The sequence below is a fragment of the Bos taurus genome, chromosome 3, assembly GCF_002263795.3.
Source record: "Bos taurus isolate L1 Dominette 01449 registration number 42190680 breed Hereford chromosome 3, ARS-UCD2.0, whole genome shotgun sequence".
NCBI lineage: Eukaryota > Metazoa > Chordata > Mammalia > Artiodactyla > Bovidae > Bos > Bos taurus.
The window spans coordinates 28913789-28938912 of record NC_037330.1 but is presented as its reverse complement, the minus strand read 5'-3'; the positions used below and the strand labels follow the sequence as shown (position 1 = coordinate 28938912).

The 25124-nt window shown below is 38.4% G+C and overlaps 1 protein-coding gene across 3 annotated transcripts in view; it reads right to left on the bottom strand.

The window, feature by feature from the left end:
* The window catches only part of TRIM33 (tripartite motif containing 33), a 144061-nt gene that overhangs the window by 42886 nt on the left and 76051 nt on the right, over positions 1-25124 (bottom strand). For all 3 annotated transcript variants that reach the window (XM_005204040.5, XM_059884670.1, NM_001206018.1), the window contains exon 5: positions 253-369. In XM_005204040.5, coding sequence (XP_005204097.1) covers positions 253-369 — 117 coding nt within the window. The remainder of the gene's footprint in view (positions 1-252; positions 370-25124) is intronic.

Below are 25124 nucleotides of genomic sequence, written 5' to 3'. Positions count from 1 at the left end.
ACTAAGCCTTATGAAGACTAGAGTGATATTAACTATATAACAGTCAATGAGGTATCCTAAATGAGTATCCAAAATTTTAGTGAATTAAATTTTCTTTAATAAACATCATAATCCAACCTCAAATCATTTACTCCTCAAAAAAAAAAATCTTTTCTATATATGCTTAATATAGAAGGAAAACAAATTTAAACTGGACCCACTGTGTTTAATAATCCTTAATGTGAAATTTTGGTTTTAAGGAACCACACTTACCTATTCTGCACCTGAGTAGCTGCAAAATGAACATAATTCTTCTTCTCAAGAAGCTTAGCCAGTAGATTCTCAATTGCACCTTTCTGGTTTTGAAAAGCTTCTTCCAAAAACTGATACCTTCAAAACAAACAAACAAAAAAAAATTACATTTAAAACAGAAAATTTATGACTGTGATTTGGGAATGAAAACTGCTGGATGAGTCAATCTTGAAACCTTAAATGATCAACATTCTAAGAAGGACACACACCCCTTACATCACCAGCAACTTTTAACTATCAATTCCCCTTCACTCTTAACCTGACCCAGTGAATCCACTATAAAACAAACAAAATCACTCAAAACTGCTCAAGTGTTCTTACATTAGAGTTTTGATTCAGGATTGCATTTTTTAAAAATCCAAATACTGGCATGAGTTATATACATTTTAAATCAGAAAATATAATCACATTGCACAAAATACTTTCAAAGGTGGGAAAACTTCCCACAATTTCAAAATCATAAAATCACTGCTACTATTGTAATATATGTGTGTGTTAGTTGCTCAGTCATGTCCAACTCTTTGCAACTCCATGGACTATAGCCCACCAGGCTCCTCTGTCCATGGAATTCATCAGGCAAGAATACTGGAGTGGGTTGCCACTTCCTTCTCCAGGGGATCTTCCCGACCCAGGGATCAAATCCATGTCTCCTGCATCGCAGGCAGATTCTTTACCATCTGAGCCACCAGGAAAATCATACAGAAATATAATATAAAAGATCTGAAGAAGAGAGAAGGGGAAGATCAGCTAGAACTCTAAAGACAGTAGTTCAGATGATCAGGGTACAGTACTAATGGGTATAGCTGAATAAACAAGCTTGAACAATGGTCTCTGACTTTGTCGCAGTGATCAACATTTTTGGTAATTTGAAAGTTTAACTGGAGCCATAACATCCATGATATAACCTAAAAACTGAACGCCTAGCTAAGGCAGAATCAAGAAAAGATTGCCAGAAAAGAGAAGCTCAAGGCACTGAAGAAGTTTTCATTGTCTATGTGGACACAGATCATTAAAGTAAAAGCAGAAATTGAGATGCAGAGGAAGGCTATGAGCACCTAAATGTTTGTACCTTTAGTAAAGGTCTCCATTGTGGTAAATACAGGAGGAAAGGCTATGAAGTTGTTAACAAAAGGAAAGTTTGCTGAGTGATGGGGTTTAAGATGTAAAGGAAAAATTGAGAGAATTAGAATGCCAAGTTTAGAACAATAGGGTGAGTGCGGTTACACAAAATAGCTGGCAAATGAGGTTTTTATTTTGTGCATTAAAAATTTTTTATTATAGTGAAATATACATAACAGGCATATCATTTTATGATTTTCAAGGAGAAAAATTTTAAAGCAAAAAAAAAGAACCTATCTACAATGTAAAATCTAGCACATGATAACTTGTATGATATATTAACTAAACAGCACAAAAGCATGTGAGTATTTTAATTTAAAAGGCTTTTAAAAGAGGTTCTGTTACAAAGGTGAGCCAGACTATTCCTTCATTGAAGAAACATTAAAGGAACAAGATTTGATTCATTTCCTATACCATTTATTTCTCAAAGGCCAAAATGAAATTTTACTTTGTTTAATCTGTATGGACAAAGCAGGAATATGAGATTTCCACGCTAACCCTTTTGACTTAAGCTTTACATTGTAAAGAAGAAAGATCTTTTGACCCAGAGTTTAAATATGTCAGCAAATAAGAAGGCATTGGGCAGAAAGGTCAACTAGTACCATAACTTACAAAATTTTAATTCATTAAATTTATATCTGTACAATTTTATTTCTTTTCTCAACTCAAAATAATGTTTCAGAATCCTACTTCTAGAAATGTCTTACTGCATTCATATGAACAAGCAGGAAGCAAATACACCATGATACACCTAGGAGACAGTATATTCCCTTTTCTGCCTTCATATAGGTGTTGACATCTACACTGGATGTTAAAGGGTGAGTAAGACCTTTCTAGGTAAACAAACCTGGGAGAAAGGTTAAGAGCTTTCACTGGGGTAAACAATCTGAATGTACAAAAGCACACAGTTCTGAAGTCATCTGTAAGTTTCAGGGCTAAGGAAAAGACAAAGCTAGAAAAACAGGGAGGTACCAGGTGTTAAACACAACTGTACATTTTGCTGAAGGTGGACTCAGATAATAAATAACAGTTAACCATCAAGATTGGTAAAACACTGATAATCAGATTTGCTTCCATTCACTTGAATGAATGTCTACTGTATTACTAGAAGAAAAATACTAACGAGCTTGAAAACCAAATGAACAATACAGTAGTTTTGGCTACAAGCTCCTTCTGATTCTCTTAGCTAACAGAATAAACTAACACTGAGTTTTCTTTTTGAACGAATCAATGTTAATAGTTGAAATACTTCAGAAATGAGGGGGAAGAACAACTAATAAATGGATCAAGCACAATTTTTTTAATATGTAATATGCAGTTTCTTAGATTTTAATCTTGCATATGAAGCAGTGATTCTTAACATGGAATTCTTCACCACAGTGACTTATTTTGTGTATTTCAACATGTCTATATAAAAATTACGCACGCAAACTTAGTAATGATGGGCTTACAAGTTAAGACTGTTTCTCCTTTTGGCTAGAATTACAGAAACTCAGTATAACATGTATACTACCAATTATCATGTTTTGAACAGAATCATTATGCTTATACATATATATCAATTTATTGAGAAATAAACTATTATTTAAAGCTATTTGCTAAGTTTTTGAAAAGAGGGCTCTCATAAGTATGGGAAGTGAATAAAGGATTTTTCCGAAGGCTGAGAATCACTTAGCTAAAACTGCAAACTGTAACTTCTGAATGCACATTTAAAGTCTTATCAGACCCTGAGTTGTAAAAGGATGCCACTCTATTTGCCAAGTAATTATTCTTAGTAACTGTCAGAGTGTTTAACAGTTGATAAGATTTTACTCTGGCTACTTCCAGGGAAATATATCATCTTGGTTTGTATGCAAACTGATTGTCTAGGTAAACATCCTTTAAACCTGATATGTAGCAATTCCGATTCAGTTTCTTCCTTAAATCAGTTATCTATAAAATTTCATAAATACAAATTATATAAATTTTCAAGCATAGATTAAAGCACAGATTCAATCCCACAGAACCAATCATCCACTTACAAAAAGTATCCATTTATAGCTAATTTTTTCAGTATACTCACCTATTCTATCCTCAAGATTACTCTGAAAAATAGTCCAAACATAATTTATCTAAGCATTTACCAATCTAGAAATAACAATTAGCTCATTTTGAGAACTTACAATGTTTTCAGGCATTTTGCTAAGTATCTTACATGGATTCTCATTAAATCTTTAGAAAGACTTAATAACTAAGTAATATTACAGTCATCACAGTAACATGATTTGGACAACTTTCTATGTCTCAGGTCTTCTTCAGAAAAATACAGAATAATCATATCTTACAGGATTAGTCCAAGAATTAAATTGATCAAAAAAATATAAAACACTTAAATAAATATACTATTTTGCTTATTAAAGCACAGTAAAGGCTTAAAGCTGTTTATCACTGATATTTTTAGCAATATTTTAAAATGATTTGCATTGTTTAAAATAAAATACCTCAATCCAACAACAACAACAAAAGACCTACAGCATACATAAAGACTTCATAATAGTACTCGGGAGAATTTTAAACTGAGGTTATGTTCCTTACTCAAGGCAATATGCAAAAGGGAGATGATAATGCCATAAGGATTCAACAACAGCTCTATGAAGACCTACAACACCTTCTAGAACTAACACCCAAAAAAGATGTCCTTTTCATTATAGGGGACTGGAATGCAAAAGTAGGAAGTCAAGAGATACCTGTAGTAATAGGCAAATTTGGCCTTGGAGTACAAAATGAAGCAGGGCAAAGGCTAATAGAGTTCTGCCAAGAGAACGCACCACCGGTCATAGCAAATACCCTCTTCCAACAACACAAGAGAAGACTCTACACATGGACATCACCAGATGGTTGACACTGAAATCAGACTGATTATATTCTTTGCAGCCAAAGATGGAAAAGCTCTATACAGTCAGCAAAAACAAGACCGGGAGCTGACTGTGGTTCAGATCATGAACTCCTTATTGCCAAAATCAGACTGAAATTGAAGAAAGTGGAGAAAACCACTAGACCATTCAGGTATGACCTAAATCAAATCCCTTATACTATACCGTCAAAGTGAGAAACAGATTTAAGGGCCTAGATCTGATAGAGTGCCTGATGAACTATGGATGGAGGTTCGTGACACTGCACAGGAGACAGGAATCAAGACCATCTCCAAGATACAGAAGTGAAGAAAAGCTAAATGGCTGTCTGAGGAGGGCTTACAAATAGCTGTGAAAAGAAGAGAAGCAAAAAGCAAAGGAGAAAAGGAAAGATATACCTATTTGAGTGCAGAGTTCCAAAGAATAGCAAGGAGAGATAAGAAAGCCTTCCTCAGCAATCAATGCAAAGAAATAAGAGGAAAACAACAGAATGGGAAATACTAGAGATCTCTTCAAGAAAATTAGAGATACCAAGGGAACATTTCATGCAAAGATGGGCTCAATAAAGAACAGAAATGGTGTGGACCTAACAAAAGCAGAAGATATTAAGAAGTAGCAAAAATACACAGAAGAACTGTACAAAAAAGATCTTCACAACTCAGATAATCATGATGGTGAGATCACTCACCTAGAGCCAGACATCCTGGAATGTGAAGTCAAGTGGGCCTTAGGAAGCATCACTACGAACAAAGCTAGTGGAGGTGATGGAATTCCAGTTGAGCTCTTTCAAATCCTGAAAGATGATGCTGTGAAAGTCCTGCACTCAATATGCAGGCAAATTTGGAAAACTCAGCAGCGGCCACAGGACTGGAAAAGGTCAGTTTTCATTCCAATCCCAAAGAAAGGCAATGCCAAAGAATGCTCCAACTACCGCACAATTGTACTCATCTCTCACGCTAGTAAAGTAATGCTCAAAATTCTCCAAACCAGGCTTCAGCAATATGTGAACCATGAACTTCCAGATGTTCAAGCTGGTTTTAGAAAAGGCAGAGGAACCAGAGATCAAATTGTCAACATCTGCTGGATCATCGAAAAAGCAAGAGAGTTCCAGAAAAACATCTATTTCTGGTTTATTGACTATGCCAAAGCCTTTGACTGTGTGGATCACAATTAACTGTGGAAAATTCTGAAAGAGATGGGAATACCAGACCACCTGACCTGCCTCTTGAGAAACCTGTATGCAGGTCAGGAAGCAACAGTTAGGACTGGACAGGGAACAACAGACTGGTTCCAAATAGGAAAAGGAGTACATCAAGGCTGTAGAGTGTCACCCTGCTTATTTAACTTATATGCAGAGTACATCATGAGAAATGCTGGGCTGGAGGAAGCACATGCTGGAATCAAGATTGCCAGGAGGAATATCAATAAGCTCAGATATGCAGATGACATCACCCTTATGGCAGAAAGTGAAGAAGAACTAAAGAACCTCTTGATGAAAGTGAAAGAGGAGAGTGAAAAAGCTGGCTTAAAGCTCAACATTCAGAAAACTAAGATCATGGCATCTGGTCCCATCACTTCATGGGAAATAGATGGGAAAACAGTGGACACAGTGGCTGACTTTATTTTTCTGGGCTCCAAAATCACTGCAGATAGTGATTGGAGCCATGAAATTAAAAGATGCTTGCTCCTTGGAAGGAAAGTTATGACCAATCTAGATAGCATATTAAAGAGCAGAGACATTACTTTGCCAACAAAGGTCCGTCTAGTCAAGGCTATGGTTTTTCCAGTGGTCATGTATGGATGTGAGAGTTGGACTGTGAAGAAGGCTGAGCACCGAAGAATTGATGCTTTTGAACTGTGGTGTTGGAGAAGATTTTTGAGAGTCCCTTGGACTGCAAGGAGATCCAACCAGTCTATCCTAAGGAGATCAGTCCTGGGTGTTCATTGGAAGGACTGATGTTGAAGCTGAAACTCCAATACTTTGGCCACCTCATGCAAAGAGCTGACTCATTGGAAAAGACCCTGATGCTGGGAAAGATTGAGGGCAGGAGGAGAAGGGGATGAAAGAGGATGAGATGGTTGGATGGCATCACCAACTCGATGGACACGGGTTTGGGTGGATTCCAGGAGTTGGTGATGGACAGGGAGGCCTGGCGTGCTGCGGTTCATGGGGTCACAAAAAGTCAGAGACGACTGAGCGACTGAACTGAACAGCTGCAGAGAGCATGCACTCTGAGCACACATGATGAGAACCAAAAGGATAGAAATCTCAAGAAAGCTTGGGGAAGACATTACGATTCTCATTAAATAGAAAAGGAACAGAAGAAAAACTAAGTCACGAAAGGAACACAATGACATCAACTCATGTTTCAGTTACTGAAAACTTCATTAGTAGAACAAGCTGTTACTTTACATTGCTACCTTTCTTCAAATTTCCTAATCTTTTCTTTTGTAACATCCAACCTGCTCTTAATTCCATCTGAAATCAAACAGAAAAAAACTGGAGGAGAGACCAATAGAGGAACAGTGAGTTTTAGGACAACTGTAATAAAATTAATACATGTATGACTGGCATCCCCAAATGGGGAGGGAGAGGGAAGAGGCAATAAATATTGGAAGAAATTGTAACAGTGGAATAAAATTTCCCGAATTTGACAAAAACTATAAAATGTACATAGATCTAAGTAGCTCAACACCCTCCAAGCACAAGAAACATTTTAAAAATTACACAAAGATATATTGTGTTCAATCTGCTTAAAGTTGATAATAAAGAAAAATTTTAAGTACCAAGAGGAGAAAAGATATATTATGTACAGAGGAATAAAGACAGAACAGTATCTAATGAAATAATCATATGGTTTTTATCTTTCAGTTTGGCATATCATACTGATTGATTTGCAAATACTGAAGAATCCTTGCTTCCTAGCATAAAGCCCACTTGATCATAATGTATGATCTTTCTAATATGTTGGATTCTTTTTGCTAGAGTTTTGTTGAGGATTTTTGCATCTATATTCATCAGTGATACTGGACTGTTGTTTTTTTTGTGTGTGGCATCTTTGTGGTTTTGGTGTCAGGGTGATCATAGCCTTGTAGAATGAGTTTGGGAGTTTTTCTTCCTCTGCATTTTTCTGGAAGAGTTTGAGTAGGATAGGTGTTAGCTCTTATCTGAATTTTTGGAAGAATTCACCTGTGAAGCTACCTGGTTCTGGGCTTTTGTTTGTTGGAAGATTTTTTATTATAGTTTTGCATGTGTAAAGAATGAAACTAGAACAGTTTCTAACACCATACACAAAAATAAACTTCAAATGGATTAAAGACCTAAATGTAAGACCAGAAACTATAAAACTTTTAGAGGAAAACAAAGGCAGAACACTCTGCAACATAAATCACAGCAAGATCCTCTATGACCCACCTCTCAGAGTAATGGAAATAAAAACAAAAATAAACAAACGGGACCCAATTAAACTTAAAAGCTTTTGCAAAATGAAGGAAACTATAAGCAAACTGAAAAGACAGCCCTCAAAATGGGAGAAAATAATAGCAAATGAATTAACTGACAAAGAGTTGAGCTCCAAAATATACAAACAGTTCATGCAGCTCAATACCAGAAAAATGAATGACCCAATCAAAAAGTGGGCAAAAGACTTAGACATTTCTCCAAAGAGGACATACAGATGGCTAATAAACACATGAGAAGATGCCCAACTTCACTATTAGAGAAATGCAAATCAAAACCACAACGAGGTATCATCTCACACCAGTCAGAATGGCCATCATCAAAAAGTCTACAAACAAGAAATGCTGGAGAGGGTGTGGAGCAAAGGCGACCCTCTTACACTGCTAGTGGGAATGAAAACTGGTACAGTCACTATGGAGAACAGTTTGGAGATTCCTTAAAAAACTGAGAAAAGGACTGTCATGAGACCCAGCAACCCCACTGCTGTGCATACACCCTCCACCAAGGAAACCAGAATTGGAAAAGACACATGTACCCCAATGTTCACTGCAGCACTATTTATAATAGGGAGAACATGAAAGCAACCTGGATGTCCATCAGCAAATGAATGTATAAGGAAGTAGTGGTACTTATACACAATGGAATATTACTCCGCTATAAAGGAATGTATTTGAGTCAGTTTCAAGGAGGTGGGATGAACCTGGAGCCTATTACACAGAGTGAAGTAAGTCAGAAAGAGAAAGATAAATACTGTATATCAACATATACATGAATTTAGAAAGACAGTACCAACGATCTTACATGCAGTGCAGCAAAGGCGACAGATGTAAAGAGCAGACTTTAAGACTCAAGAGGGGAAGGTGAATGTGGGATGATTTGAGAGAACAGCACTGAAACATATACATTACCATATTTAAAATAGATGACCAGCACAAGTTCAATGAATGAAGCAGGGCACCCAAAGCGGGTACTCTGGGACAACCAGAGCAATAGGGTAGTGAGGGAGGTGGGTTCAGGATGGGAGGAACACATGTATACCTGTAGCCAATTCATGCTGATGTATGGCAAAAACCATCCCAATATTGTAATGAAATACAATTAAAATAAATTAACTTTTTTAAAAAGGACAACAGACTTCTCACTAGAAACAATTCAAGCCATAACAGAGTAGAGCTACGTCTTAAAGTAGTGAAAGAAAACTGTCAACTTAGAATTAGAGATATAGCAGAAACAGCTTTCAAATATGAAAGTGAAACTTTTGGGAATGATAAAAATACGTTCACTATTCTGACTGTGATGATGGTTTCACAAGTGTGTTACCTTTGCCACCAATAGTCATTTGCTCCTCTACCACCTCTACAGGACTAAAGGAAAGTTACTATAATGCTGTGGAAGAGAGATGAATCCTTAGAAGTAGTAGTCACAAAGTACACTATACGAATTTTTAGACCAAGTACACATCATCTGATGGTCTAAAACAATTTCATTTTGGGTATTTAATAGCCTCAACCTGGTAGTGCTTAAATGAACTGGCAAAAGGAAATTCAAACCTTTACTGAAGAAAGCATCATAATTCTAGACAAAGTATTTGCATAAATAATTTTAAAGGAAAATGAGTTCATAGTTTTAAAACAGATATATATACATATATATATACACACACATACATATATATATATATATATATATAATGGCATATTTGAATTAAGCAAGCCCATTCACTACAACAAGGCTGTGATAGATGATGCTGTTAAAGCGCTGCACACAATACATTAGTAAATTTGGAAAGCTCAGCAGTGGCCACAGGACTGGAAAAGGTCAGTTTTCATTCCTCCTTCCAAAGAAGGGCAGTGCCAAAGAACGCTCAAACTACCATACAACTGCACTCATTTTACACACTAGTAAGGTTATGCCAAAAATCCTTAAACCTAGGCTTCAGCAGTATGTGAACTGAGAACTTCCAAATGTACAAGCTGGCTTTCGAAGAGGCAGATGAACCAGAGATCAAACTGCCAACATTTGTTGGATCAGAGAAAACAAGGAATTCCAGAAAACCTTCTACTTCTGCTTCACTGACTATGTGAAAGAAAGCCTTTGTGCGGATCATAGCAACTGTGAAAAATTCTTAAAGACGTGAGAATATCAGACCATCTTACCTGTCTCCTGAGAAACCTGTATGTGGAGTCAAAAAGCAACCATTAGAACCTCACATGGAACAACTGACTGGTTCAAAACGAGGAAAGGAGTACAAGACTGTATATTGTCACCCTGTTTATTTAACTTACATGCAGAGTACATCATGCAAAATGCCAGGCTGGATGAAGCTCAAGCTTCAATCAAGACTGCTGGGAGAAATATCAACAATCTCACACACAGGGATGGTAACATTCTAATGGTAGAAAGTGAAGAGGAACTAAAGAGCCTCTTGATGAGGGTGAAAGAGGACAGTGAAAAAGCTGGCTTAAAACTCAAACTCAACTTCAAAAACCTAAGATCATGGCATCCGGAATTATCACTTCATGGCAAATAGAAGAGGAAAAAGTGGAAGTGGTGATAGATCTTATTTTCTCGGACTCCAAAATTATTATTATTTTTTATACTAGCCAAAATTAGAAACAACCCAAATTACTATCAAAAAAAGAATGAATTAACTATAGCCAAGAGGTTTCCAAACTTCCTTGGCTGATGATGCCATTTGGCATCTCAGCAGTTTTTTTTTTTTTTTTTCTTTTCCACAGAACTAAAGTACCTAATATTTCCATTTATCAAGTAGCTAAGTAAAAGACAAGAATCCAGATTTTATTTCATTTCCATTTTAGTCATTCTCTAAACTGCACTTTTAAATACTTTTCTGTGTATGTCTATACACACACTCATATATAAGTCACAAGATATACATATGAAATCACAAAATATGTATATGTAATATATGTCATAGTGACTTATATATGTCATTAATAGGACTTCAAAGTATCCAGTCAGTGAATTCTTCTATTTGCCAGAAGCATTCAAAGGCTAAAAATACAACAGTAAACAAGACAAAACAGGGTCCTATTCTTCCTTTCCTTATATTCTAATTAATGAGAAAACAATTTAAATAGTGATGTGACAGAGAGGACATGGACGGTTAAAAACTATAGATTGGATATACAGAAAAAGATTCTTTTAGAGTGACATTTATGCTAAGATCTCAAAGCTAAGTACCAGCCATACAGAAATCAGAGATCAACTATAAATGGTGACAGGCAGGCTTACACTGCTGCAAAGGAAAAATGATCAACCATTTTCAACCAATACAGATTTCACTTTACAGAATTTTAGCAACATACATCTCAACCAATCTGTCCCTTTCCCAAATGGTACCTGATGACTCTGAAGAATGTTTCTTTCTCAAATCTTCTGAAATTCCTCTATTTCAAGCTAACTCTCAGCCATGCCCACTTCTAGTCATAGCAAACATTCTGCAAGGTAACTGACTCATTGAGCCTATGAGTTCCTCAGACAGTTGGATAGATTCACAAACTACGATACTAAAATTAACAAGGCTTTTTCAGCAAAACCAAAATAAACGAACTATTTTTGGAGATTATCATGAACTACTACTGAACCATTACTCTATCCTGAGCCTCGTAAAGATGGTGAGGCTCCCAAAACATCAACGACCATCTCTGTTTTTGTATATTATATGCATAATCATCACCCAGCCTGGTACTTGGTACATGGTGAGTACTCAAATACCTACTGAACAAATGAGCTGAATGAACATTGAACAGTAAACAAGCTGCTTTTCTGACAATAAATGCACTTCAGGAAAACAATTTGTCTGATTGGAAAATCTGATTTGTTGCCATACCCCTTCCTGAGAAGACTGATGGTAGATACGAATTTGTATGTCATTTCTACCAGCTATCTGGATCACAAATTTTTGCACAAATCATTTAATTGTAGATATTCTACAATCCATACATATAGATACATGGATTATTTGAGGTGGGGGATGTCAGGGTGAAACAGAGGAATGGGCAGGAATCTAGATTTAGGACAGAAGATCTTATTCTAAATAGGAAACAGGCAAAAGGGAACATAAAAGAAAGTATGGTTCAAGACCCACCCCCCCCCCCCCCGCCACTTCAAGATGAGGGCCCCCAAGCTTATGTTTCAGATCTTTTTGCCTGGTACAGAACATTTTTGCTAAAGATGGTTTGGCTATTTTTCTCAATATAAAAAGAAGTTTGTAAACAATTAAGCCCCAAAAGAACATGGAGAAGACCACACACATTTACACAAACTAGGCCACCAAGCAATCGCCAGATCAGTGACTTGTGAAGTCCTACACAGCACAGACAAATACCATAACTAGAAAAGTGACAGTGCAGTCACTCAGTTGTGTCTGACTCTTTGCAACCCATGGACCACAGCCTACCAGGCTCCTCCATCCATAGGATTTTTCAGGCAAGAGTACTGGAGTGGGTTGCCATTTCCTTCTCCAGGGGGGATCTGTCTGACCCAGGGAATGAACCCGGGTCTCCCACATTGCGGGCAAACACTTTACATCTGAGCCACCAGGGAATCCCATGAAGTCCTACAAAGTGCAGACAAATACAGTAACTAGAAGGGGGCAGCAACTGAGGGAGACTAGAACCCAGGATCAGATGTGTACTACTGCATTTGCTCTGTTACAACACAGTGAGGCAGATTGCGGTGATCTCACAGCATGTAAAAGTAACCCCTTTTTCTTCTTTAACTCCATGACACTAATCACTGCTACAGCAGGATAGGACACTGGCTCTGGGAACTACGAAGAAGCCACCAATGATGGTCTCTCGAAGTCAAGGGGCAAACGCCCAGAAATGTTAAAATTAAGGATCTTGTCCTTGCTTCATATATCCATCCCTGGGCAGCTCAAGGTGGGTACAGAGGCATTGTTCCTAACACCTACCCTTATCCACTCATATTTTTTTTACAAAAACACATACATATATACACCCTGCTGTGCACAGTAGACCTAGCCCAATCAAGCAAAGGATGGATCTGGTATGTAAATCGAGTCCCATGCCCTGGGATTAGAGGTTTGTAACAGGAAACTTTGATCACACATAGAGATTCGTCCTATCTTGGCTTCCCCTCTCTGCATCTTTTACCTGGCCCAAGCCTCTTCTAACCTCTCTGCACCACCTTTTTTGCTTCAGACTAATTTCCAACCTTTTAGTAGAAGGCAACCAAGTCACGGGGGCAACCCAGTTAAAACCTAGCCTCCCATGAAACACTGAAGATGAATGGGTTTTAAGAGGACACCATTAGAAAAGCCAGCTCTAACATGCAAATATAAGGTAGTTCAATAGGCTATATAGACCCCAAATAGTTTTTCTTTCTGGTGATACAGCAACAAAAAGTATTCAAACTGTGCAGACCCAGAGCTCCTGCCAACTTATGCTTGAGATTGCTCATACACCTGAGAACACAGTGCAGGAATAAGGGCCTCTGATTAAAATTCACAAAAATACAAAACCTGAATATTTATATTATGAAAAAGAAAGTTAAAATGCACAAGGTAAGTCATTTGCACACAGCCAGTGTGGTTGGCATCCTAGAGAAAGTGGGACCCAAGGAACAGTCACCCAAGGGAGCAAATAAATAAAACTGTCTTTGCCCCAAAAGGGGTGCGAGTGAGCTTAGAAGCAGCAGGTCTGCAGCTGTTCCCTCAACCACCCCTTTCGCCTATCTTCACAACCCACTGCTTGGCACAGTTTTCAGCACCCTTCCCAACATGGGATTATAAGGAGACAAGATGTGGAAGACCCTGCCTTCCCTTGAGATACCCCCTCCCTAAGAATGTAGTAGCTTGTGCTTTGTGTCCATCAATCTGGTCTCATACTTAATCTGTACATTCTGGCATTGGAAATTTTATTTCATACCCTTCTTTAAGAGTAAAACAACTTCCCTCTCCAGGCTACTTTCAAAAACTGGAGATTCTGGAAGTGGAGGCTCAGATAAAGCATGCAGGGAGGGTTATCCCTAAAGCCCTCTTGTGCATCTGGATGGAGCATAACTGGAGTTCCTTTGCGTCATCCCTTCCCCCAATCAGGAGGGAAGGTGGGTGACGCTATGGATCCTGGTCTGAGATACACGTCTTACCCACTGTGCTCCTGCTTTCCCGACTTTGACAACTGATGCCTGCTTCTCAAAATTTCCAAAACATCCATCCTTGCTTTTTTTTTTTAAAGCCTAATTCCAAGGAAAGCTATTTCTTTAGGAAAACATTTTTGAGAAATTTCACTTATACAGTTCCAGTCAAGGGACCATCACTATATACTCTTTTGTTACTCTTTAACAAAAATGTCTGACATAGATTCTAAGCAACTACTCTCTGTTAAACCATACTGATCCTCAAAAACAATCCATAAACACCATTCTCTCACTATACAGAAAACTGTAATCAGGGATAAAAAATATTAAGGTGGAGCAAAGATGACTTCCACTCTTAAACTATCACAGAATAACTAGTACCAGAATAGCCCTGCAACCAAAGATTATTAAGCAAGTCAGAAATATACAACTATATTCAGTCACTAGACTGTAAGCAGAAAAATCTTGTAATTCTTTAGAGAATATTAGAGAATATCACTCTGTCTGAAGACAATTACATGATAACAGCACAGAGGGCTGGAAACTAAGCAGAACACAGAAGTCTCTCTGAGCTGAGGATGCAGAAATCAGGATTTGGGACTCCATGAGCCAGTGAAATTCATGGAGTAGGGCACTAGAATGGAAGGAGCTGTGTAGGGTGAGATTGGGGAGTGGGGGGTCAAAGAGAAGAAAAAATGAATTCCTCACAAATCCTTAACCAAACTCTGGGCAGTAATACACAGGATGAGATTATGCAGGGATTAACAAAGAGCAGCTGTTATAAAGTTGACACTGTAAAGAGAGAAACTCTTTAGGAGTTTCTAGGAGATAGAAGCAGTTCTAGGAGATAGAATTCCAGCTGAGCCAGTAGAAGAAGAGATTTTGTTTATTTCCCCAGGCATCCATCTGAGAAACCAGAAAGGCTACACATTAAAAGAAACAAAGAACTATACTTGGAACTGATGCTTTTGAAGAATTGATGCGTTTAAACTGTGGTGTTGGAGAAGACTCTTGAGAGTCCCTTGGACTGCAAAGAGATCCAACCAGTTAATTCTAAGGAAATCAGTCTGGGATAGTCACTGGAACGACTGATGCTGAAGCTCCAATACTCTGGCCACCTGATGTGAAGAACTGACTCATTGGAAAAGACCCTGATGCTGTTGGAAAAGACCCTGATGCTGGGAAAGACTGAAGGCAGGAGGAGGAGACAACAGAGGATGAGATGGTTCGATGGCATCACCGACACAACGGACACGAGTTTGAGCAAGCTCTGGGAGGTGGTGATGGGACAGGGAAGCCTGGCGTGTTGCAGTCCATGAGGTCACAAAGAGTCAGACATGACTGAGTGACTAACCTGAATTACTACTTGGAATAAATTCTACCATAGGCCTATTCTGTCCTAACGAAGTCTAAAATCAAGTCTTTACAAGATCTTCCAAAAAACAGAGTTCAGAAGCTGAGAGGCTTGGGAAATACCTTGGATTTCCATAGATCCTTACAAAGAGTAAAACCAAGCTTACACAACAAGATCAAGGTGATCAGCCAATAATTCAACTGCTTGCTAGAACAATTAACACTCTACAGAAGAAGATAAAAGAAACGAGAATTTCTATATCATCCATAACATCCAAATCACAATTAGAAATCACTAGGTATTCGAAGAAATAGGAAAGTATGACTCAAAGTAAAGAAAAACCTATTCAATACAAACTGTCACCAAGATAATCCAACTGCTGTATTAAGCAACTACTTCGAATAGGCTACTGTATATTTACTCAAAATTTAAATGAAGTCTCAGCAAAGAAATAGAAACTATTTTTTAAAAGCTAAAATTCTAGAAAAGTACAATAACTGAAATAATTCACTGGATGTGTCTGGCAGCAAATGGGAGATGACTGAAGAAAAGGGTGAGCGAAAATGAACACAAATGAGAAGTTTTAACAACTGAATAAGTGAGAAAACAGACTGAAGGAAAATGAACAAAGCCTCAGGGATCTGTGTAACAAAATCAAGTGTCTAACAAATGTATGACTGGACTCCCAGAAGACAGTAGAATGTGGAGAGAGAAAAATCTTTTTAATGGCCAACTTTCCAAAACTGATGAAAACCATCAACTTACAGGTGTAAGTTCAGTGAACCACACACAGGATAAACAAAATACAAACATAAAAACAACATGGTTCAAATGGTAAAAACCAAAGAAAATCTTGAATGCAGCCAGAGAGCTGCCGAACAACATTCAGTCAAGAATAGTATGAATGATATAATTAAAAACAAAGAAGGCCAGAATACAAAGTAATGACTTTAATTACTTTAAATGTGGAAAGAAGAAACTGGCAGTCCAAAATTTTATAAATAGTGGAAACACATTTCCAAACATCTATTCCAAAGAAACTGACAATATTCATTGCCAGCAGACCTGCAAAACAAGAAATGCTGAAGAACAGCTTTCAGGGCAAAGGAACATAAGAGATGTAGAGAAACAGTAACAGTAATAAATGGGTTAATATGAAGACTGGGCTTACAACTAGAGAGCCCTTGTGTTCCAAGTACTGAGCCCACAGTAGTTGTAGAGTCCCTGTGCCACAACTGGAGAGAAGCTCAGTTGTAACTAGACATTTGTAGTTTAGAACAACATGATCTACCTTTTATAAAACCTGTAATATGTTAAGACTGGGCTTCCCTGGTGGCTCAGTGGTAAAAAATCCGCCTGCCAATGCAGGAGATGCAGGTTCAATCCCTGGGTCAGGAAGATCCCCTGGAGAAGGAAATGGCAATCCACTCCAGTCTTCTTGCCAGGAAAATCCCATGGACAGAGTCGCAAGAGAGTAAGACACGACTTAGCAACTAAATAGCAATACCTTAAAAAGCCAAAAGTGGATATAAAATAAATTACCAAAAAGTTTAACTTAAAAGATGGCAGGAAAGAAACAAAATAATAAAGCACAAGAGGGGCTTTCCTGGTGGGTCAGTGAAAAAGAATTCACCTATTAGTGCAGGAGATATGGATTCCATCCCTGATCCTCAAAGATCCCATATGCTGCGGAGCAACTAAATCCATGTGCCACAACTACTGAAGCCCGTGCTCCAAAACAAGAGAAGCCACTGCAATGAGAAGCTGGCGCACCACAACTAGAGAAGCGCCTCCAACACCCCGCCCCGCCACAACTAGAGAAAGCCCATGTAGCAACAAAGACCCAGCACAGCCATAAATAACAGCCAAAAATAAAATTAATTTTTAAAGCACAAAATAGAAAGTTAAACCTAACCTCATCACTAAATCCAATAAGCCTCCTACACACAAACAAGTTCCATTCCAAGAGAACATTTGTAAGTCCAATTTTTTCATAAGTCCAACAAAGTTAGCATAGGTATCCAACTAAAACAATCTGTGATATAGTACTGTAACAGGTTTATAATACTTTTCACACAAGTAATACATAAAAAACAAACACAAAAAAATTAAGAAAACATTTGTAATCTTACAGTACAGTACCTTGAAAAGAACAGCTGCTGTTTAGTCACTAAGTTATGTCCAACTCTTTTGCAACCCTGTAGACTGTAGCCCACCAGGCTCCTCTGGCCATGGGATTTTCCAGATAAGAATACTGGACTGGGCTGCTACTACCTTCTCCAAGGAATCTTCCCAACCCAGGAACTGAACCCCAGTCTCCTGCATTGGCAGGTGGATTCCTTACCACTACGTCACCGTACAGTACAAAAGCTGGCATACAGGTGCTGGCATCAAGTGAACAGGAGAGGAAGGGGAAGAAGGAGAGGAGGGAGGAGATGGTAGAGCTGAAGGACTGTCAGCAACAGGAGACACGGCAAGGTGCAACTTCACTCATGCCTGACACAGATAGAACACACGTTCGCATCTTTGAAAGTTTTCAAGTTGAAGGTTCATGTGTAGGGAATAGCTTTAAATATTCCAATTAAAAGAGCAAGAGCCTCCAATTAAAAGAGAAGGTAAGAAGCCTTCAACATTTAATTGATAATTCCAGGAACCCTTCTGCACTGTTGACAATGTGAACTGATACAGACATTACAGAATACAATACGGAGATTCCTTAAAAAAAAAAAAAAAACTAGTAATAAGTCTTCCATATGACCTGACAATCCCACTACTGGGGATATATCCTGAGAAAACCACAAATCCAAAGACACATGTACTCCAATGCTCACTGCAGAAACATTCACAATAATCAGGACATGGAAGCAACCTAAGTGTTCACTAACAAATGAATGGATAAACAAGATACGGTACATATATACAGTGGAATGTTGCTCAGCCATAAAAAGGAACAAATCTGAGTCAACTGTAGTGAGGTGGATGAACCTAGAGCCTCTTACAGGGTAAAGTCAGAAAGAGAAAAGTATCATATATTATCAGTAACACACACACACATATATGGAATCTAGAAAATGGTATTGATCACCTAGTAGAGAACGGACCTGTTGACACAGTGGGAGAAGGTAAGGACGGAACAGACTGAGAAAGCAGAACTGACACTACATACACGTATCATGTCACCTAGTTGCTCAGTCGGGTCCGACTCTTTGCCACCCCGTGGTCCGCCAGGCTCCTCTGTCCATGGGATTGTCCAGGCAAGAATACTGGAGTGGATTACCATGCCCTCCTCCAGGGGATCTTCCCGACCCAGGGATCGAACCCAGATCTCCCACTTGGCAGGCAGATTCTTTACTATCTGAGCCACCAGGGAAGCCCCTATTAATAGTATGGGGCTAGACTAGACAACTCTAGCACAGTTTAATGGCTTGCACCCACGCATGCTGTCGCTTCACTTGTGTCCAGCTCTGTGCAACCCTATGGACCATAGCCCACCAGGCTCTTTTGTCCATTGGATTCTCCAGGCAAGAATACTGAAGTGGGTTGCCATGCCCTCTTCCAGGGGTTCTTCTTGACCCAGGGATCAAACCCCCATCTCTCAAGTCTCCTGAACTGGAAGGCAGGTTCTTTACCACTATCGCCACCTGGGAAGCCCATATATATATATATATATTACCATGTATAAAATAGGTACGTAGTGGGAAGCTACTATTTAACATGGAGAGCCCAGCCTGGAGCTCTGTGATGACACAGAGGTGTGGGAATGGGAGAGGAAGGCTCTAGAGGGAGGGTACATGTAAAGAGCCTCCGTGTGTGTGTGTGTATATAATGTATATATACATATGATTTGCATTGTTGTACAGAAACCAACATAACACTGTAAAGCAATTTTTCACCAATTAAAAAAAAAAGGGAAAAAAAGGATAATTCCTATATTCAGGCAGCTCTACTCTTTCTTTCTTCCCCTATACCTAAATTAACAAATATTTATTCAACAGATGAAAGGTCTAAATTTGTGTAAAATATTGGGATTTAATGAATAAAACACTTATCCTCATAAAACTTACATTGCAATGGGAAGAACACAAAAAACAAGCTATAAATTACAGAATATGTTTGGAAAGTGATGTTTTATATATTAAAAAATATATTTATATATTTAAAAAACAGCACCATAAGGAGTAAAACGGTTAACTGCAATTTTTAAATTAATCTTTATTGGAATACAGCTGCTTTACAATGTTGTATTCAAATTGCAATTTTAAACACAGTGATCAGAGTAGATCTCATTGGCAAAGCTACATTTAATCAGAGACTTGATGGATATATGAAAGTCAGCTATGCAAACGAGTAGAGCAAGAAAGTTCTAGTTAGAGAAAACAGGCAGGCAGCAGCATCCCTAGCATGTTTTAGAAACAGTAAGTATAGCTGTAGCAGAGTCAGAAGTAAGAATAGTAATAGATGAAATGCGTATTTATATGACTCTACAGAAATCTTTTACTCTGAACACAGCACATTTTGAGCAGGGAAGTGACACACTTTGAGATTCACTCTAGCAGTTGTGCTAAGAATAAACTGAATGACACTATTAGAAGCATGAGGAAGATTTATGAGACTACTGCAGCAAATCACACAAGAAATGATGGTGGTTGAGACTAACATGGTTAGTTCCATGTTAGTATCATGGAACTAACAATAATGAGGTAGAAGTTGTGGGACTGGGGGATATATTTTAAAAGTGGAACCAAAAAGATGTTCTGATAAGTTTGGCTTTGGGTATGAAAAAACAGTGAAGTCAAAGATGATCCCAAGATTTCTGGCCTATGCAACAGAAAAATTGCAACAAACTGAGATGGGGAAGGCTTCCAGGGGAAACAGCTTGGAGTAGGTAGGTATCAACTCAATTTTGGATATACAGTTGACTCTTGAATAACGCAGAAGTTAGGGACTCCAACTGATCAATCAGTCAAAAATCCCAGTATGACTTTATAGCTGATCTTGAAATACTTGATTCCACATCTGCAGATTCAACCAATCTTGGATTGTGTAGCACTGCAGTATGTATTTAGTGAAAAAACAAAAAAAATCCACATATAAGTGGACTGACACAGTTCAAACCCATGCTGTTAAAGGGTTCACTGTACTATATGAGAAAGCACTCAAGCAGAGATGCTACAGTCTGTAGAACAGACAAAACTGAAATTTCAGGAGTGTACTGAGCCAGAGATATGAATTTGGACATTGCAGGCATATGGATGGTATTTAAAGTCATAAACTGTAATTGTAGATCATGGAGTAAGGCCTGGCACATCCAACGTTAGAGAAGCAATCAGTGTGGTAAAAGGAAAACTAAAAAGAAGCCAAGTATTCAACAGATAAAATGTACTGAGAAAATGAACAACTGTCAAATGCTGCTGATATATAAGGTATTAAGACAATGACTGAGAAATGACTTCTAGTCTTAATAATGCAAAGGTTACCGGTAACTTTGAAAAGAAGGCTATGACAGGATAAAATGGAGATCATTCTTATAAGCAATTCTTTCAAAACTTCTGTTGCAAGAAATAAAAAAAGAACAGAGACAGTTGTTGGTAGAAAAAGCAGGTTAAAGAGAGAGAGTCTGGTGTTTTCTTTCATTTTTAAAGATAGAAGAAAAGTTTCAGAATACTGAAATACGGATAGAAATAACTGCTAGAGACTGAAAAAACTGAAATTGGCAGAGATGGCCAAACTACCAATGTCCCCAGCTACGTAAAATAAGATGGAATCTAAGTGTATATTAATTGGAGCAACTGGCACTATAGAGGAAGAGGGTTTAAATAAGATAACAGAAATGGAGAGCTGTGGGTGCAAGTGTTTGTAGATATGTAAATGTGGTAGAGGGAGCCTGCAGAAGTACTCTTTTGATTGCTTCATTTTTCTCAATGAAGTAGGAAGCAAAACCAGTATCTGGGAGTGAGGATAGAGGGTGACATGTTGGACATTTAAGACAGAGAAGGTGTGACTGCACAGTACAATTGCAGGCAACACTAGGGTGTCTCTGAGGTTAAGTGGTCATGGACTGGGAAAGCAACTATTTGGTGTCAGTATTTTTTCTCCTGTGATATGTATGTAACTACATAAGCAAAGCATCAGGATGGTGGTTCTGCCAAGGAAGTTCAACCAAGTGGGATATGGGAGTCAAGGCTAAATGCCAGGGAATGAAAATGATTAGCCATAAAATTAAAGAGAAAATGGGTTAAGTGAGAACATAAAGAAATGAGGTAAAGTGAAAGAGTCGTACAATCAATGGATTAAAATAAGTCACTGTATGGTGAGTAACTGTGGAAGTCTGGTACTAAGCAGAATGAGCTAGAATGATGGGTAAGTGTTTACAAAGAGGAATGCTTAAAATGGAACATAATTATTGAAAATGCCAAGGTCTAGCACATGATCACAGATGTGAGTGGCAAACACAGAAGACGTAAACCTTACAGAAGAGTTCAAAAACATAAAGACCAGAGTGTCAGAAGGACCAGATCTGTGCGTATTACAACTGCCAGAAATTCTTAGAATTTCTAAGAACTGTAGAATTTCACAGATTACCACTGAGTTAGGAACTAAAATCTGTAAGAGAGAAAGTGGAGTGACCCAAGGGTTGTATGTGAAAGTATCAATGAGCAATACAAACAGTGGCATTTGAGATTAACATCTGGAGATTTTTCAGGAAGGTAAGAGGAAGAATGGTCCAAAAAATAGCAAGTACAAGACCTACTTGGTATCTCTAGGCCCAGTAACACATGAGATATCAAAGGAAAACAGCACCAGTTAAGAAGACGCGGTGGAAGCAGCGTCCAGGAGCTCTGTTTCCATAGAGCAAAGGAGGTACAGAAAGGGGTCAAAAATGAGCCTGAGAATACAGAGACCCTGCTGATGACAAACCATGATTTACAGAGAACAAGTATCAGATACTGTCGCATGGAAAGCTTTATGGGAATTAAAGCAGAGCAAATGAGGGGAGACCTGGGAGTGTGGGGCGTTTCTTAGATGACAAACAGGGGTAAAGACTATAGTATTAGTCCTAGCAGATTTAAAGCAGATAATGGTAGAGAGGGTGTAAATACTGGTGGTAAAGAAGAATGGGGCCTGGGGCTTTCTCTTTTAATCTGTGGAGAAGAAATCCTAGCTCCAGCGAGTCAACAGCATCTTCACTCCAGATGAGGATAGAAGAGTCAGAACTGCGTGATCTTAGAACATGAAGGTTTAGTTGCGACCCTTATTTCGAGAGAAGCAAACTCACTCCAAATGTGCATGTGACATCTTGCCTCAGAATGACAGAGTGAAGGGAGCTGAGAGGTTCTGAGAAGGCACAGTGAGTGTGAGGACCTCTCCACCTATGATAATGGGGACAGAAGGTCTATGAGATGCCTTCCAAAATGAGAGGCCTCTATTAAATAGCTTTATCAATTTCACAGTTAAGAATTCAACATTTACATCACCATCCTCCCTACTTCTATCCTGCTCAATCTAATTTTATCATAAAATGTTTAAGATATCAAATTTATTTAACATGGCCAAAACTTAACTATCAACTCCCGACATACACCTAACAAAGTATGTCTTCACACAGTCTTCCACACCTTAGTAAATTCAAGCCTAATTCTGCTACTTTTGGTTAAGAATGAAAGCGAAAAATCTTGGTGTCACTGGTATCTCATATAAACCATATATCAACAAATCCACATATAAGTTTCATGCATCAAATCCAAGTTCAAAACATATACAGAACTTGACTCTATCTTACTATCTCCAATGTTAGTCTAAACCACCATTATGTCTTGCCAAAATTATTGATAACAATCTCCAAGCTAATCTCATGATTCTGTCCTTGCTCAGTCTTTAATCTCTCTTCACTAGAGCTACTGTGATATTTTTAAAACAATCATCAGTCAAACCATTCCACTGCTCAAAAGCTTGAGCATCTGACTCAGTAGAAGGCAACATTCTTAAAAAAACCTACAAAGCACTAAATAATTTGGCCCTTTCTGTCCTTACCTCATCTGGTAACCATCTACCCCTTGGTATCTGCACTCAGACCATACAGTTACTTAGAGATGTTAAATATGCTACTATCTCGGCCTGTTGCACTTGCTTTATCTGAAACATGCTCCTTGCCAAATTTAAGCAACGCCTGATCCCTTTCTTCCTTCAGTCTCTACTCAAATGCCACTTCATCATGAAAGCCTTTTAAAAACCACCCTATTTAAAATAAAACCCCGCAAACCTGTACGCTCACGTGCTCTGTCCCAACTTCAGAGCATTTTTCTCTATGATGATCACCATACGATTTATTTACTATTTGTTTTACTCTACCATGAAAAATTAAGTCACGGGGACAGTGACTTTACTTTGTTCACAGAAATATACCATACCAAGCACTCAATAAGCATACAACTGCTTGTTGAATTACTAAGTGATTGTAAACACTGTCCAATATTGAGCCAAGGAGTGTAATACTTTCTTGAACATTTTTTCTTTTGGAATTGATAAATATCCTTTGTTCTCATTTGCTTAACTATCAATGTACTGATCCCAAACATTTCTAATGTTCCATCAGATATGTCAAACACTTGTCAATAATATTTTTTAAGATCATGGCATCTGGTCCCATCACTTCATGGGAAACAGATGGGGAAACAGTGTCAGACTTTATTTTGGGGGGCTCCAAAATCACTGCAGATGGTGAATGCAGCCATGAAATTAAAAGACGCTTACTCCTTGGAAGGAAAGTTATGACCAACCTAGATAGCATATTCAAAAGCAGAGACATTACTTTGACAACAAAGGTCCATCTAGTCAAGGCTATGGTTTTTCTAGTGGTCATGTATGGATGTGAGAGTTGGACTGTGAAGAAAGCTGAGCGCCGAAGAATTGATGCTTTTGAACTGTGGTGTTGGAGAAGACTCTTGAGAGTCCCTTGGACTGCAAGGAGATCCAACCAGTCCATTCTGAAGGAGATCAATCCTGGGTGTTCATTGGAAGGACTGATCCTGAGGCTGAAACTCCAACACTTTGGCCACCTCATGTGAAGAGCTGACTCATTAGAAAAGACTCTGATGCTGGGAGGGATTGGGGGCAGGAGGAGAAGGGGATGACAGAGGATGAGACGGCTGGATGGCATCACCGACTCGATGGACATGAGTTTGGGTGAACTCTGGGAGTTGGCGATGGACAGGGAGGCCTGGCATGCTGCAATTCATGGGGTCGCAAAGAGTCGGACACGACTCAGCGACTGAACTGAACTGAACTGAAAAGACCTAAGATAACAAATTCAGTAGAAGTAGTTCAATTTTTTTTCTTGAGGCATCCTTCATGTGGTCCTCAGTCCTGATGTTTCAGTCTAAACTAGCTAGGATACACCTGTCATTCTAGGCATTCCCATTCACTTTCTTGGTTTACTAACATTTCTATGGGTCACATTCTTTAACAGCTCTCCAGAAAGTGGTGTATGGGAGGCAGTTTCTGAATCCTTGCATGCTGCAAAATGTCTACATCTTACTCTCACATCGATTAACAGTTTGGATATAGACTTCTAGGTTGAAAATCTTTCCCTGTCAATCTCCCAACTGTTGCAGTTAGTTTCAGTGTCTTCTACCTCCTAGTACTGCTACTTTTAAAGATCATATTTAGATTCCCATTTCTCTGTAGGTTACCTACTCGATTCTTTGGCAACTCTGCTTATCTCCACTCTAACCCATCAAGTATCATCCCTTTATGATGATATACAACTCTGATAGGAATCCTTTACTGTTAGTGTAATGGGCATTAAATGGGTCATTTCAGATTGGCAATTCTGGGTTTATAGAAGAATTTCTTATATTACTTGATAATTTCATTTATTTTTCTA